Source organism: Eubalaena glacialis, chromosome 10 (genome assembly GCF_028564815.1).
Source record: "Eubalaena glacialis isolate mEubGla1 chromosome 10, mEubGla1.1.hap2.+ XY, whole genome shotgun sequence".
In the NCBI taxonomy this organism is placed as follows: Eukaryota; Metazoa; Chordata; class Mammalia; order Artiodactyla; family Balaenidae; genus Eubalaena; species Eubalaena glacialis.
The window spans coordinates 122,429,925-122,446,623 of NC_083725.1; the positions used below are offsets into that span (position 1 = coordinate 122,429,925).

The 16,699-nt window shown below is 61.6% G+C and overlaps 1 protein-coding gene across 3 annotated transcripts; it reads right to left on the reverse strand.

Annotated features, from left to right (window-relative positions):
* Positions 1 to 1,064: 1,064 nt before the first annotated feature.
* On the reverse strand, positions 1,065 to 8,386 carry PKP3 (plakophilin 3). Of its 3 annotated transcripts, none has more exons than XM_061203944.1 (13): positions 8,049 to 8,386; positions 5,760 to 5,836; positions 5,023 to 5,654; positions 4,811 to 4,934; positions 4,010 to 4,214; positions 3,540 to 3,714; positions 3,001 to 3,118; positions 2,756 to 2,926; positions 2,487 to 2,627; positions 2,037 to 2,190; positions 1,631 to 1,823; positions 1,445 to 1,532; positions 1,065 to 1,258 (listed from the first exon to the last, which is right to left on the reverse strand). In XM_061203944.1, exons 1-13 carry the CDS (start codon positions 8,278 to 8,280, stop codon positions 1,223 to 1,225), a joined length of 2,346 nt encoding a protein of 781 aa, XP_061059927.1. In that variant the 5' UTR covers positions 8,281 to 8,386; the 3' UTR covers positions 1,065 to 1,222. The 3 variants fall into 3 exon arrangements, with proteins under 3 accessions (XP_061059927.1, XP_061059926.1, XP_061059928.1); XM_061203943.1 differs by having other exon boundaries at positions 2,487 to 2,672; XM_061203945.1 differs by lacking the exon at positions 8,049 to 8,386 and adding an exon at positions 7,557 to 7,575 and having other exon boundaries at positions 2,487 to 2,672.
* Between the last annotated feature and the right edge of the window lie 8,313 nt (positions 8,387 to 16,699).

A 16,699-nucleotide genomic window follows, 5' to 3' on the forward strand; every position in this document is an offset into this window, starting at 1 on the left:
CCCAGGTCTCGGCCTCTCCTCTCCTGGGGCAGGAAGGGGGTATGCAGTGCCCTGAGGAGAACACCGCCCCCCCTCACTTCCGTCTCGGGCACTCCGGGGCCCTGGATCCCTCCCTTTTCTCCATGGCCACCTGCTCACCACATCTGGGTGTCCACTCAAGCCCACCCTCTCCCCATCCTCCGTCCTGAGCCAGCTCAGGCACGTCTCTTGCGGTGGCCTCCTCGGGTCTCCCTGCGTGGGGCCGTGACTGTTCCCAGGCCCACTCTCATCCAGACAGTTCCTGGGGGCAGGCACCTCAGAGACTTCAGGTTCTGAGCTTTGCAGAAAAAGCCTGTTGTAAAAATATATCAGTGGGAACTTCACAACCAAAGGGCCTGGCTTGGTGAGCTGGAGAGAGGTCCCAGAACCTACTGGACCCCAAGCCTCAGACAGCATGAGTATCCCTGTCAGGGCACCTCCAGGCCCAGGAAGGCAGGGCGGGGAGAGGTGTTGGATGCGTCTGCCACGTGAGCACAGCCCGGCAGGGCAGCACCGAGGCCAGCGGGAGTCACAGCTGCCCCAGAGGTGTGACTGCCCCAGAGCTCTGCCCCAGAGCTCGTTCCTCGGCACACACGGTCCCCAGCTCTGCTGCTTCTGCGCCGCACTTGGCTTGAGGCTGCCTCTGCTGTCTGCCCCATCTCCTCCGTTCTCTCCGCCAGCTCTCCCGCTGCCGGACACGCCCTCCTCCCTGTCCTGGGTCCCCTGACCTGGAGAGGTCTGTGTATGGGCCCAGGGGGAAGTGTCCTAAGGGGCGGGCATGGTTGCGCTTGGGGACATTGCTGAGTCCTTGGGTCCGACCCCCAAGGCTGACCAACCAGAGAAGCATGAGGGCCCGTGGCTGCTGAGTTCACGGCCACCTTTATTCCCATTGCTGGCTGTCCCGAGGCGCTGCTGGGCCGCAGCCAGTGCCACCTCTGCCAGTGTGACCTGGCCACCACCCCACGCATCAGAGCAGCCTCAAGCCCTGCCCCACCCCCTGCCCTGCAGAAGCCGATTCCCCAGCCGCAAGCCCCTGTCCCCTCCCCCGTGGCCCAGGCCTTCAGGTTGCATGTGGACGGGGCTCCAGCGAGAGCCCCTGGGCCATCATCGACCCTGTCCTCCAGGCTGGCTGGCGAGCAGCCCTGAGCTGAGCCCTTCCCTCGGAGGTGGGTCACATCGCACGCTCCTTCAAGGAAGGCTTCGCCTACGGGCCCAGGAAGTCTTCCTTTCGGTAGCCCTTCTGCGGTGGAGAGGGGCCTGGGGTCAGGGCGCTGCTGCTCCACATCCCGTCCCCCCGGGTGTGCTGGGAGCGGGCCCCTGGTCTTATGGGTGCCCTGGGCCACATGGGTTTCCGTGTCCTTCCCTGCCGTCCTGGGCCCACGTCCCACACGCACAGCCCCGCCTGCCCTGGACCGCGGGAACATACCGCCCGGAAGTCTCGGTGGAGCTTGTTGTACTGCCACAGGTTGGCCAAGAGGCTGGCGGCTGCCCGGGAGGACTTCTCATTGTCAGGGCTGGGGGGGTAGGGGGCAGGGGTCAGTGGGGTGACAGGCTTGGCCAGAAGGCAGGGCAAGCTGGGGGGGAAGGGTGGGCACGGGGCTCGGGCCCTGACCTGTCCCGCTTATTCTTGATGAAGAACAGCTTGCGGAGCCCTTCGAAGTAGAGCAGGTCTCGGGCGGCCACGGGACTGGACACCACCAGGTTGTTGAGGACGGCTATGATGTTCACCAGCACGTCGGCCGGGGGCGAGTTTTCGCCCAGGCTGCCAGGCAGCTTCTCAATCAGGTGACTCACCACCTTGGTGGCTGCCAGGAGGTCGGGGCGGTCAGTCTCCGTTGCCCGCCCCCTGCCCCGCCCCCTTGGCACCGGCCATCCCCTGCTCCCCCAGGGAGCTGGTGCGCCTGTCTGCCCACCAGCTCTGGCTTCCCAGAAGCCGGCCAGAGGAGCAGTGCAGACGCGTCCCGGCGTGCGCCCAGCCCCGGGGAGGCAGAGCCCGGGCTTCGGGCGGCTGGACTCACACAGCTCGTCCTTGTTCCTGGCGTTCCGAGCCAGGTTTCGGATGAGGCCGGTCAGTGAGCGCAGCTGGTGGTGGTCAGCGGTCCGAACTCGGTCCAGCAGCGGGTTCAGGATGCGCTCCTGCTCCAGAGCCAGCCGGCTCAGCACGCCTGCCCACTGCCGGCGGGAAAGGGGCTGGTGAGAATGGGTGCTGGCGCCCCGTGGAGGCCCCGGGTCTGCTCCCTCCTGGCCCAACCCTCCCGGCACCTTCCTGAAACTCAGTGCAGCCCCGGGGGCCGGAGGTGGCCTCCTCCAGCCGCATCCTGCCTGCCTTCCTCTCTCGCTCTGAAGTTCTGGCCCCCCGATGCACCGTGAAGTCCGGGAGAGCAGGCTCCTATCCCCCGTCCACCCCTTGCGTCCCCAGTGCCTCGCGTCCCCAGCGCGTGGCCAGGTGTGGTCCCAGGCCACCTCACCCTGCGGTCGCCTGCGGTGATGTTCTGCAGTGCCCCGGCAGCCGCTTCCGTCGTGTGCCGGTTGAGCTCACAGCGCTGTAGCAGCCGGTTGTACAGCGCCACGACCTGGGGGCTCCACAGCCACTCCAGGCCTTTGGGGTCCTTAGACACCTCGGCGAAGGTGAGCGCGTCGGTCGTGAGGGGCAGCTGGGCAGGAGGGCGTGGAGGGTCAGCCGAGGTCACCCGGGATCCCTGCTTCCGCCCGCCCGCCTGCCCAGGCCCGCACCCACCTCTCGGAGCCGCCGGCTCTGTGGCGTGAAGCAGCCCACTGCCTCGCCTGGCGGCGCCCCTGCCGCATCCCGGCGGCCTCGGCCCTCCAGCCGCTGCAGGGCCGACGGTGGCATCTCGTCGTACAGGCGGTAGGACAGGTTCCTGAGCACGCACACGGCGTTCTCCACGCTCTGTGGACAGAGGGCGGACCTCGGTCAGAGCAGGCTGGAGCCCCGCGGGCCCCGGGGCACTGGCTGACCCTCACCTTGTCCTCGCACTTGCCCGCGTCCAGGGCGTGGTTGATATAGGTGACCAGGGAGTCCACCAGCCCGTGGCACTCACGCATCTTCTGGCGAGTGGCCTGGGAGGCCGAGCTGAGGTTCCTTTGGATGGAGGCAGATCAGAGACCCCCGTTGGGACCGCAGGCAGAGCCCACCCCACAGGGACCCACCCAAGGCTGAGGTCCTGAGCACCAATCCCCGCCTCCCCCGAGCTGGGCTCTGCCCCTCGGCACCTCCGTGTGCCTGCCCATCCCCCATCCACTTCTCAAAGTGTCCGGGGCTCCGGGGAGGTTATAAATATCAGACAAATCCCTGATTGAAAGAAATCTGAGCCTGGAGCCCCCAGTCTGTTGACATGTGGCCGGGGGCCACACCTGGCGGCCCGTTCCACTCTTGCGTCAGCGCCTCTGCCTCGCCGTCCACTTCTCCCAGCGCCAGCCCCCCCCGTGGCCCCGCCTTGTCATTCAGATCTCAGATCCTAACGCCCCTTCCCTGGGCCTCCCCTGCCTGCTGCCCGTCGCACCTGAGAAAGCCTGTGGCATTGTAGAAGATCTCCGCTTCGGAGGCGTTCTGCTGGGTGAGGGGCGTTCCCCCGGCCCCTGAGAAGGGGCTCAGCACCAGGTCTGTGAGCTGCTCCAGCGTGTCTCGGGCCAGGCGGTCCTTCAGGTGGTCACTGGAGGACAGGTTCCACAGGATCCCTGTGGCAGGCGGGCCAAGGCCGTGGTCAGGGACGGCCCTCCAGCCCCTCCGCCTCTCCCGGGGATGGCAGGGCGGAGGCCCCTAACCTCTCCCAGGGCCCCGCCTGGCACTTCGAGCCTCGCTGGGGAGAGCCCGAGTGTGACGTGTAGGGTCACGGGGCTGCAATGGCGCAGAGAGGAGGACGCTCGGGGACGCGGGGCCTGGGGCTGGAGTCCAGCTCCAGAGACGTGCCCCAGGGATGGCCGTGGGGACCGAGGGAAGGGCGGCAGAGCGGCGGGCGGGGAGCAGGGCCACCTGTGACGTTCTTGCGCAGCTCGTCGTCCTGCTCGCGCAGCGTCCGCAGCAGCTCGAAGATGCCGTTCTCCTCCACCAGGGCCAGCTTGTTGTCCGCGTTGTCGTAGACAAGGTTGCGCATGGCGCCCGTGGCGTGGCGCTGCACCTCCTGGTTGGCGTGGTTGAAGAGCTTCACCAGCCTAGCCACCGCCTGCAGGCTGCGGGCCTGTGGGCATAGCCACACGGGTGTTAGCATGGGTGCGCACGCTACATAGGTATGTGCAAACGTATGCAGGTGTATACGGATGTGTGAGTACATATGCAGGTGTATGGAGATGTGTGCAGGTGTGTGCAGAGGTGTGCAGAAACATGCAAATGTGTGCAAGTGTGTGCAGGTATGTGCAGGTATATAGAGACGTGTGCATACACATACAGGTGTATGGAGATGTACGCAGGTGTGTGCAGATGTGTGCAAATGTGTGCAGAAGCGTGCAGGTGTATAGAGATGTGTGCATACTCATGCAGGTGTATGGAGATGTGTGCAGAGGTGTGCAGATGCATGCAAATGTGTGCAAAGGTGTGCAGGTGTGTGCAGGTATATAGAGACGTGTGCATCCACATGCAGGTGTATGGAGATGTACGCAGGTGTGTGTAGGTGTATTCAGATTTGTGCAAGTCAGTCCCTCCTGCCCCTCCTCTGCTGAGGAGGCTCTGGGCAGGTGGGGTCTGCCCAGGCAGCTTGGGGATCAGTGAGGGGTGGTCAGGGACCAGAGGACAGTGAGTGAAGGGGGGCCCATGAGGGTGGTAAGCAGGGGCGGTCACCTGCTTCTTGGCTGCTGTGTCGCTGTAGCACTTGTGCTGAATGTAGGCTGCTCCCAGCACCTGCAGGTTGGGATCTGAGGCCATGAGGTACTTGACTGCCGAGGGCAGGTCAATGTCATCAAAGCTGCAGAGACAAGAGACGGGTCAGGCTGAGCCTGGGGACAGACCAGGGTCATGGCAGAAGCCCCCTCCCCGAGCCAGGCCCAGCTCACCCGCTGCTGAGCCTCTGCACAGTGCGGTGGCCACCGTAGCTGTCCAGCCCACGCATGTCCGGCAGGTGGCCCGAGTCGCCCAGGCTGAGGCTGAGGCTGCGCACAGGTGGCGCCTGGATCACGGGCTCCAGGACGCCCCCTGGCACTCCCCCAGCCCCCACACGGCTGCGGTGGCCGCTCTGGAACCGCTGCAGGGTCCGCATGGCGGGGGCACGGATGGTCCGGCTGGGCGGCCCCTCGGCAGCCTCCGGCCAGTCCAGGCCCCCAGCCCCGCCACAGCTGGAGCCGGCCTGGCGCTCAGAGGCAAAGGCCCTGTAGGTGGAGGTGGCCGCCGGCTGCAGCTGCTCCTCCGCCACTCTGTAGCATTCATCCGGGTCCCCGGCCCCCAGCCTGAGCGAGTGCAGGGACAAGGTGTCGTGATCCGCCCAGCTCCCCACCCTGCCACGCTCGTGGAAGGACATGGGCCGGGTGGGTGGGGGCGCGGCGGGCCGGGCACCCCTATACCCTGCGGCCCCAAGGGCACTGCCTCCGCTCTGGGCTGAGCTCAGCCTTCGACCGGAGCTCAGGTCCACGGCCGAGCGGGAGGACCAGGAGACAGGGTTGCAGGCGGGCCTGGCGATGGGCCGGAAGGTCTGTGGGGCAGGGAGGGGAGGGCAGTGAGGGGCGCTGGGCTTCCTGACGCTGGAGCCCCCAGAGCCCCCAGAACCTCCCTCACGGGGCTCCGGGCTGTCACTCACCGAGGTGTCCCTGCTCCGGCCCTGGGAGCGGGAGCTGAAACCGGCCTGCAAGGTGTGGTACTGAGCCCGGCACGCGCCTGTGGAAGGGACAGTGCAGCCTGGCTGGGCTGATGGCAAGGCACTGGCCTCCTGCCTCCCCTCCTGCCCTGAGCCCTGGTGGGGAGGTCAGTGGACTCTGGGGCAGGTGCCTTGGCTTCTGGTCCCTGCCGTTGCCTTGTCATCCCTCCCACAGCCCTCGTCCCTTCCAGCTGTGCCCCTCAGCGGGGGACGGATGTGCTCACGCTGCTGACCTCCCGGCTACCTGGGGAGTGTGCCAGGGCCTCCTTCCTCAGCTCCCCGATCCCTGCCAGGGCACAACGCCTGGCCACCCCCCCCAGGAAGCCACACTGACCTCCCAGGAGCCCATCCTGTGCTGTTGGACACACAGTCTCCCTGGACCAGTGCCCTGAGGCGCAGTCCCCTGACCCACCTGGCCGAGCCACACCCACCCGTAGCCACACACAAACCGGGGGCACCGGCGCCAGCCCGCCTGCATGGCGAGTGGACAGACGGGCAGGTGGATGGAGGGCGGAGGGTGGAGAGATGGGGGGAGGGCGGGTTGGACCATCGGAAGGATGGGTGGTTGGATGAACAGACTGACTGGTGTGTGAAGGGGTGTCTAAGCCGGGAGGATGGAGGGACGGGTGGATGCTGAAGAGACAACTGAATGAATGTGTGGATGACAGGTGGCGCGGTGTGGTTGATCGGGTGTATAGGAAGAGCTGAGAACGCCCGGAGAAGAGTTGGGCAAAGGTCAAACCAAGGCAGAGCAGTGGGAACGGACTGGGGTGGCATCACCTGGGCAATGCCAAGGGCGGGGTCTTTGGATGGGGAGGGTGTTCCTGGGGTGGGCTGCCTCTGCTAGAGTCCCTGCTGTGGCCACACCTGGAGGGGGAAGAGTCCCATCCCCCAAAGGCCAGGGTAGAGTGACTTGGCTGAAGGGATTCAGGGTGAGGGTGAAGGGAAGGGGGCGCCTGGGACCCTCCCCCAACCTCTGCCTCAGTTAGGTCTGGGGGGACTCCCCCACCCAGCATGCTCCCCAGACAGGCCCTGGTTAATGAGGCTTCTGGGCAGGGGCTATTAACCCTTTGATGCTAGTGAGGCTCAGCCTTGGGGGGATACGGCCCCGAGCCTGGGGGCCTTACCCCCACCCCCAAATTATAATCCTCTTTCCCCTAATTGCCAGGGTAGCCAGGGTGGTAATTAACCCCTCCCTGCTCCCTCGTCTACCCCATGACCCCTGGGCACCCAACTTGGCCACCAGCAAGGCTGAGGCCCGGGTAGGGGAGGACGCAGGAATCCAGGCAGCCCTGGCGGCCCCTGTGCTGGCTGACCCGCTTATCCCCCGACCAGCAGCTGGCGGCCAGTACTGGGAAGGGCTCTCTGGAGATCACGCGAGCCACTGTGAAGCGGGGTCTTGGCCCCTGACATCCTGGAGGCTCCTCTTACTATCTAACCTTGGTCCCTGTTGCTGCAGCCTGGCAAGGGAGGAAATGGCATTTCTAGAAGTGCCCTGAACTTGCTGCACACACTCATGCACACGCACACACACACGTACACCCGTGCACGTGCCCCATGCACGAACTGGGGTTCCTACACAGGGGGCTGCCTGGCCCTGAGGGGCATTCCCCCACCCGCTGCTCTCATGGAGAGTATCCGGGTCACCCCAGCAGGGCCCCCCCCCCGCAATTCCGCAGGGAGACCCTGGCCCAGACAGGCCGTGGCTCTCCTCCAGGAGTCCCAGACCCCGCCCCTCACCTTTCTGTCTGCTCATTCCCGTGGGGCATGGGGGGTGGACGCTAGAGTCTGGGCATCCGTGTCTCTGTGTTTGTGTCTCCAGAGGAGTGACGTGTGTGTCTGCGTGTCTCTGAGACCGTGTGTGAGCCCGTGGGATGTGGGACCGCACGCATGTGCGTTCCGGGTTTGCCGACAGAGACGGACCCGGCCGGCCACGTGCCACTTCTCCCGTGCCCCACCTGGGGGGGCGGGAGGCTCAGGGCCCAGTGGGCAGGTGAGGCCCAACCCGGCTCGCAGGGAGGACCCCCGGGGTCCCTGCCAGGAGGTGGAGGCCTCACCTCTGGCTTCTCCCACGCCTGGAGGGGTAGGGCGGTGACTCAAGGCGGGCCTGAGTGAGTCAGGGAGCTGAATCCGGAGTGGCCCCACCGCGGCCTCTGGCCCTCACACCACCATGCCCGCCGGGGCCACCTCCACCCGCCACCTACCGTGGGCACCCGGCCAGCGTCTGCCTACCTCTGGCCGCCTCGGCCACCCCGTCGGGCTGGGCCGGCCCGTTCTGCCAAGGCTGCTGACCCAGCTGCAGGAGGCGAGCGCGGACCTGCTCCTGGACGCGAGCTGCACGCAGCCTCTCGGCCTCCGGCCCTTCAGTGCCCCGGCGGTCCAGCTGCAGGTCCAAGGGCAGCGCCAGGGAGTACACACCCATCTCGGGCTGCAGGGCCGACAGCAGGAAGTTACCGTCCTGCATGGCGGCGGGCGCGGGCGCCGGGTCTGCCTGGCCTGGGCCCAGTCGCCACCTCCAGCCCGATTCGTCTCCGCTGTCTCTTCCGGCGCGGCCCTGTCCCCGAAGTCCCCTCCCCGCTGGCCTCGCCCAGGGCTGGCCCGGAGACTGCCGCCGCCCAGCCCTGAGCTCAGCTAGGGGCGGGGACACCTGGGCCAGGTGGGAGGGAGGGGCTACCGCCCGCTTAAGGTGGAATTTGGGCGGAAGAACAGGCCCTGCGCGTTCCCCCTCCTTCTGCCCATCCCAGGACAGGGCAGAAGGGGTCCGGGCCCTTCTTTGTTCCCAGCCTGTCCTTTGGGATAGGCCACAGCCGGTCCTTTGGGCTTACTGTTCTGAGCATTAGGGAAGGGCGGAGGGAGGCCAGCTCGGGGAGTCTGAGGGCGGGGGCTCCCCCTCCCTGGGGAGCTCGGGGCTCCAGGTCACTCCAAGGACCAGGCACCGCAGCAGTGAGGTTGGAGTGAGGCCTAGCAGGGGTCAAGTGTTAAGGGACAGAGTTGAGGATAAAAGGCTTGGAGTGGAGCTTTAGGGTGGAAGGGGGCTCTATGGGGCCCTCGTCCTGGTCCTTGGTGCCCAAGAGACCCCAGAAGCAAGAGGTGAGACGGGCCCACCCCAGGCTCATGACCCTCCAGACCTCCATCCTGCAGACTCCGGAAGTGCCCCCAGCCCCCCGCCTCTGCAGAGGCCTCCAAAGGGCTGGCTAGCCCTCCCGGGATCCCGCCCCCCCAGGCTGTGGAGGTGGGAGGCCTCTCCCAACCCATGAGTCAAGGCTCAGCTCAGCAGGGGCAGGCGGGGCTGCCCCAGGGGGTTGACTCAGAGGGGCCCTCCTGCCCTGGCTGGGGGCGCAGGATCTGGCGTGCACCGGGGAGAACCCGGGAGTGCAGGCGAGCAGGGACTTTGAGGGGTCGGAGTTGTGTGTGGGGGGGAGGCCCAGCAGTCAGAGGTGGGAGCGGGAGGGCCAGGCTTAGCAGCGCTCGGCCCAGGAAGGTCTCCCTGGAGCGCCACCGCCAGCGGGACCAGCAGGCTCCAAGGCCTCCCGTGCAGGCCTGGCTTGGATCCAGGACAGGCCCCTGGCGGACTGAGTTGGGGCTGAGCCCAGGGGGGCTGGAGGGGTGCGGGCTGAGTGGCCTCATGTACCTCCTGGGTTCCCCTGGAAAAGTCGCCCTGGGGCCACCCTCACAGGCCTTCCCTCCCATGGGAGGCCCTGACCCTGGGCCCTGGCCCCCTGAAGGCAGGGGACGTGAGCCCAGGTGGGAATGGTGGCTGGGGGCAGTGGCCTGGGGGCGAGGCGGGGTCGGGGTCAGAAGGCAGCCCTAGGGGTGAGGTCAGTGCTGGGGAGGGGACTGGGGGTGGGAGTCAGAGGTCAGCGTGGGGGGTGAGAGAAGGAGGGGAGGGTCCCCGGAAAGGACAAGGTGAACCCTGGGGTGGAGTCTCCCGGCTCAGGGGATGTGCACAGTGGGCGACCTACCCTGCTGGTGGTCCAGATACTGCCGGCCCCCGGGTTCATCCCAGAGGCCTCCGCTGCCGGCTGAGGAGTCCTGGGCTGCATCCCGGGCCCAGCACTGCCGTCGGGGCCTCAGTGTGGGACAGGACTGCCGGGGCACCGGGAGGGCGGGGTGGGAACGCCCGCACGCCCAGCGAGCTCATCAGACCGGTTGCTTCCCTGGGAGACGTGTTTTGTGTGGAAAAATCCCAGGATACAAGTTTGTACAGCGCTGAGTGCGCCTGGAGGCCCGCCCTTCACTCGAGTCCACCTGGGCTCCCCCTGGCAGGGCAGCAGGCCTCGAGGGGCAGACTGCAGGTGGGGTCCAGAGGCCCTGGGTGGTGGGACAGGGCCGCAGAGGGATGGAAGGGGCTTTGGTGGGGTCGGAGCCACGGGATGGAGAGGAGGTGCCAGGCAGACACCCCCTAGGTCCGGTTTTCCACAGCTTGCGGGGGCCTCAGGGCCAGTTCTCTGGGGCTTCCCCCTCCTCTTGGCAGGGAGGGCTGCGGGTGCCCCCAGGCTGTGCCGAGCCTCCCTGAGGACCTGTGGACCCCTCCACCTCCCCACCTCGGATCTCCTGCCTCTGTGGCCCAGGGTCCAGGGAAACCCTGGGGATCCCGGGCGAGATTTCTCTAACCACTGCAGGGCCTGAGGGACTGGCTGTGGCTTGAAACCTGTTCCACCCGAAGCTCAGAGGCCGGCCCAAGCCCTGCGACCAGCTTCTGCTCCGTCCTCCCTGAGCGCCCCCTCTTCCTGGAGCTGGTGTGTAGGGAGAGGGCACGAGGAGGAGGATTCTGTGCCGGCTTGAGGGTGAACTTCCTGGGGGAGGGGACTCTGTGGCAGATGGGGGAAGATTCACCCAGGGAGCTTAGAAAACAGGCGGTAGGTCCTGGGGGTCTGCGTTGGTGCACTTTCGGGTTTGAGATCCGGGGACCTGAGGGCCTGCAAGGGTGAGGGATGCTCTTACTTGGGAGGTGGGGGGATGGGGGAGCCTGGACTCTGCCCTGGGGCGTGGGAAGGAAGGGCTATGGGAGCCCAAGAGGGGCAGGTTAGCATTTACAACCCCGACAGCTTAGAGGTCGGGCTGGGGTATTTACTGGAGGAGGGGGACCCCAGGCAGTTGTTACAAAAGTCTCTGGAGGAGGGGTAGGGGATGGGGGGCGATATGGGGTGGTTTTCAGGGACGAGGGCCAGAGTAGGGGGCGGGTGGAAGGACGGACGCCCCCCTAGTGCTGGCTTTGGTGACCTGGGAGGCACTCACTGTGAAGGGGCTAGGGGCTGCCCGGTGTGTGAGGGCGGAGCTGGAGGAGGGGTACAGAGGGCGCCCCACCCCACCTCGGTGGGGAGTCTGGAGGGGAGCTATTAGGGGGCAGGAATGGAGAAGAAAAGCTTGAAGATGTAGACAGCAAAATAATATTCAAAACAAGATTCGGGAGCGCGCTGGAGCACAGAGAAGTTAGGTAGATCGCCCGGGGCCACAGAGCCTGCAGGGGTCGGGATGGATCAGCGCGAGGTGGCGCACCAGGCGTGAGGGCGCGGCGCGCCGGCGGGGGCCGGGGAGATGCGCGTCTTGCTGCTCGGGCTCCAGCCGTGCTTGTCCCGGCGCTTCCTGTCGGCAAACTCGCGAACCTTCCAACATCCCGAGGGCGGGGCTCCCGCCAAACCCAGCCCAGCCCAGCCCAGCCCAGCCCAGGGTTAGGGTTAGGGTTAGGGTTAGGGTCCCTCCTCCATGAAGCCTACCTGGACTTGCGCATCGGGCGCTGCCGCGGATCCCCCTGGGGCGGGGGGCATCCTCTGCGCCCCCTGGCACCCCGCCCCTTTGGCGGGGAAGGTCGCCAAGGGTTACAGCCCCACCGCCACCCGTCCACCCCCTCCCCTCAGGTCGTCCGTCCACCTTGCCGGTTGTGCGCTTTGCGTGCGCTGGCGCTGCTCCGGGGCAGGTGTGTGACCAAGACAGACGCAGCTTCTCGCGGGAGCGCTCCTTCTGGGGTCGGGGGGGGGACACAGACACAGCGGTCCACACGCAATGATGCTGGTCTGGATGGCGGAGCAGCTGAGAGCCTCTGGGACAGAGGGGGCGCCTTGCAGAGGCCCCAGAGAGGACCCTAAAGGGAACGGGGTGGCCGGAGCCCATGGTTGGGGGGCGCTCCAGCAGGGGAGGAGGATGAATTGACTAAGGGGGACTGGGGAGGTGGTGGCGGGTCCCCGGGGTGGCCTGGACCAGGAGGGCCCCAGGGCAGGGAGGGTGGAGAGAATGCTGCGTCCCGTCCCTGGAGTGGTGCAAGCTGGTGCTTCCTCCCTCCGGAGGCCTGTCTCGGGTCCTGGAGAAACTCGTCACCACTCGCGGGCACCGTTTGCGAGGGCTCGGCGGTGGAGGCTGGGTGGTGGGTGCTTTGTTCACATTCTGTCCTTAATCTTGACAGGAGCACCAGGAGGCGGAGCTGTGATGTGACTCCATTTTACAGACCGGGAAACAGGTTCCCCAGGCTAAATAAGTTTCCAGAAGTTACGAAGCAAGTGAGGGTGTGTAGGGAAAGGTCTCCCTGAGCGCGACAGGGCTGAGCTTGGGGACTGGCGCTGGCTGGTGGGTGGGCGTCTTGGTAGTCCCCCAGCTAGGTCTGGGCCGCTTTCTCCACTGAGGTTAAGAGGGGGATTTGTTTGCCTTCTCCCAGTGGTTTAGCTTCAGTCTTGTTCTCAAAGGGGTTCCCGCTCCCCTGGGCCCTTTCCCATCGCTGCCCCAGGAGCCCTTTGCTCTCACCACCTGCTCGGCTCCGAGACCTGCCGTTGCCTTTTTGGTTGAACAGCATCAGAGCTGGGTAACCCTTCAGGCTCCAGCTTCCTTTCCCGAAGGACCTCCGCCCCCTGGGGCTGTCAGAGCCGGCCCAACCCGGGGGCCGGGGGTGGGGTGGGGGGCGACCAGGGATCTTGTCAGTGTCTGGATTTTGGCCATTCTTATAGGTGTGTAGAGGTATCTCTTTGTTTTATCATGTGCATTTCTCCGATGACATAGGACGTGGAGCATCTTTTCATGTGCTCATTTGCCATCTGTATATCATCTCTGGTGAGGGGTCTATTAAGGTCATTTGACCATTTTTCAGTTGGGTTACTCATGTTATTGTTGAGTTTTAAGAGTTCTTTCTATATTTTGGATAACAGTCATTTCTCAGATGTGTCTTTTGCAAATATTTTCTCCTAGTCTGTGATTTATCTTCTCATTCTTTTGACATTGTCTTTTGCAGAGAAGAAGTTTTTCATTTGAATGAAGTTCTGCTTATCAGTTCTTTCTGTCACGGATCAGCCTTTGGTGTTGTGTCCACAGAGTCATCACCACACCCAAGGTCATCTAGGTTTTCTCCTGTGCTATCTTTTAGGAATTTTATAGTTTTGTGTTTTACATTTAGGTCTATGATTGATCTTGAGTTATTTTTTGTAAAGGGTGTAAGGTCTGGGTCTAGATTCATTTTTTGCATGTGGATGTCCAGTTGTACCAGCACCATTTGTTGAAAAGACCATCTTTGCTCCATTGTATTGCCTTTGCATCTTTGTCAAAGATCAGTTGACTGCATTTATGTGGGTCTATTTCTGAGCTCTCTATTCTGCCCCACTGATCTATTTTGTCTAATCTTTTGCCCGTACCACACTATCTTGATTGCTGTAGCTCTATAGTAAGCCTTGAAGTTGGATACTATCAGTCTTCCAAGTTTATTCTTCTTGAATATTATGCTGGCTATTCTGGGTCTTTTGCCTCTCCAGAAAAGAATCAGTTAGTTGATTGGTGGGGTATTGATTAGGATTGCATTGAATCTATAGATCAAGTTGGGAAAAACTGACATCGTGACAATATTGAGTCTTCCCATCCATCAACATGGACTATCTCGCCATTGATTTAGGTCTTTGATTTCTTTCATCACAGTTTTGTAGTTTTCCTCATATAGATCTTATACATATTTTGTTAGATTTTTACCTAAGTATTTATTTATTTATTTTGGTGCTAATGTAAATGGTATTGTGTTTTAAATTTCAAATTCTAATAGTTCATTGCTAGTGTATAGGAAAGCAATTGACTTCTGTATATTAACCTTGTATCCTGCAACCTTGCTATAACTGATTATTATTATTTTTAAATATTTATTTATTTTGGCTGCGCCAGGTCTTAGCTGCGGCATGCGGACTCTTAGTTGCAGCATGCGTGCGGGATCTAGTTCCCTGACCAGGGATCGAACCCGGGCCCCCTGCATTGGGAGCACAGAATCTTACCCACTGGACCACCAGGGAAGTCCTTATAATTGATTATTAGTTCCAGAAGTTTTTTTTTTTCTTTTCTTTCCTTTTTTTTTTTTTTTTGGCTAATTCTTTTGGATTTTCTCCATAGATGATTATGTCATCTGCAAACTAAAACAATGTTATTTCTTCCTCCTCAATCTGTATACTTTTTATTTCCTTTTCTTGTCTTGTTGCATTAACTAGTACTTCCAGTATAATATGGAAAAGAAGTGATGAGAAGGGTTTATCATTGATTTCTAAAAATGTCTTCAAATGTCACCTCGGACCTCCTCCCCTTCCCCATCTGTGTCCTTGGCAGCCTCATCAGCACCTCAGGGCTTTGCTGGGATGTCACCTTCTCAGGTCAGGCTTTTTCTTTTTTTTTAATAAAAATTTTGCCCATATTTTCTTCTAGAATTTTTTTTTTTTTAAATTTTTGGCTGCGTTGGGTCTTCGTTGCTGCACGTGGGCTTTCTCTAGTTGTGGCGAGCAGGGCCTACTCTTTGTTGTGGTGCGCGGGCTTCTCATTGTGGTGGCTTCTCTTGTTGTGGAGCACGGGCTCTAGATGCACAGGCTTCAGTAGTTGTGGCATGCGGGCTCAGTAGTTGTGGCTCGCAGGCTCTAGAGCACAGGCTCAGTAGTTGTGGCGCATGGGCTTAGTTGCTCCGCAGCACGTGGGATCTTCCCGAACCAGGGCTCAAACCCGTGTCCCCTGCACTGGCAGGCGGATTCTTTAACCACCGCACCACCAGGGAAGCCTGGCCGGGCTTTTTCTGATCACTGTTTACAATGGCAGCCACACTCAGACTCACTATTCTTTCCGGCTTTATTTTTCTTGACAAGAGCTGCCACCAGCTAATATACTGGAGATGTCTTTACTGTGTCTGTTGTCTGCTCCTCCTCACCCTTCACTAGAATGTAAGTTCTACGAGGCAGGGATTCTTGTCTGTTTTGTTCACCACTTCTTCCACAGTGCCTGGCACATAGTGGGTGCTCAATAAATAGTTGTTAAAATAGATTAATAAATTATGGTATACGTATAGTCCAGATTAGATGAAATGTTGTCTGAAATTTTTTTCTGCTTCCAGAGGTAATTCTTTTTCTGATGTGCATGCTTCCCCTGTTACATTCCCCCTGCCCCACTTTCTTGGCGTATATATTCTTAATTCCAGGGCTGGTTCTTTTCTTGTCACTAACATCTATATCTGGGGATCATTTCTTCTGAACTGGATACTTCGGGAGGAGTGGGCAGTATGAGCTGGGGCATCTGGTAACTTCTGAGTAGGTGTGTGGCAGGTTAGCTGTGTCCTCCACCCTGTGGGCACCAGCAGGACTCACGTCACAAGTGACTTAGCGTTCACAGACACCCGCTGGCTGCCCTGGTCAGCAGCCACAGAGCTGAATGCCCTGGGCCATCTCTAGGGTCTTCTCAGGGCCCGACTGGAGTGCCATCTGGTTCCTCTTTCCCTGAAATCCTCCCTGCTGCCCTGTGTTCATGGCGAGGTAAATCTTGCGAGGATTGTTTGGAGTGCTGGGCGGACGTGCTGCCTTCCCACAGAATGAGGCAGTACAGAGTAACAGCCCCAAAAATGTCCATGCCCCAATCCCCAGAACCTGTGGCTGTCACCTCCATGGCAAGAGGGACTTCGCAGATTAAGTAAAGGATGTTGCTTGGGATGGAGCGATTATCCTCGGTTATGTGGGTGGGTCCAGTGTCATCCCAGGGGTCCTTATAAGAGGGAGGCAGGAGGGTCAGAGCCAGAGAAGGAGATGTGATGATGGTAGTAGAGGTGTGAGAGAGACAGGGAGAGTGATATGAAAATGGTAAGCTGCTGGCTTTGAGGATGGAGGAAGAGGCCATGAGCCAGGAAATCCAGGTGGCCTCTAGGAGCTGGGAAAGGAGGGAAGCAGATTCAGCCCTAAAGCCCCCAGAAGGGGTGCAGGCCTGTGGAAACCTCGATTTAGGACTTCCGACCTCCAGAGCTGTAAGACAGGAAATTCCATTTTGTTTGTGGAAATCTGTTACAGCAGCTACAAGGAACTCATATGGGCAGGCGCGCCCGGTGCCAGGCAGAGCACCCGCCTCCCTGCCACGACTGGGACCCCAGGGAAGGGCGGGCCCTCGACAGCATCATCCAGCCCGTCTGACTCTCCAGGGGGCTCCTGACCCTGAACTTCCACGAGACAAGTCAAGCAAACCCCCCATTATGTTTAAACCAGCGTGCATTGGGTTTTCCATTTATGGCAACTGAGTCCTAACTATACCCGCAACCTGGTCGTAGGATGTCACCCGCCACCCCGGGGTGCCCAGTGCTCCCACCTCTTTGAGAAGGATGGGGCAGGACTGACATCCAAGGTCTGTTTTCACAACGGAGGGGACTAAGCAGACGGTCGAATGTTCTTTGCTCGCAGGGGGAAAGGCCTCATGCCACGCCCGTGACCGGCTGCTCCACACAGGGTGCTGAGGGAGGGTCCAAACCCCCTTTGCCTTCAGGGCCCGACACAGAAGCTCAGAGGGAACGTGCGGGCAGAGGTGAGTGGTCTCGAGGGTGGAGAAAGGTGCGGTCAGCATGGCGGCTGCAGCTCAAGTCAGGAAAGGGAGTCAGGAGCGGGCACAGTGCCCAGGGCCACCGTGGGTGCAGG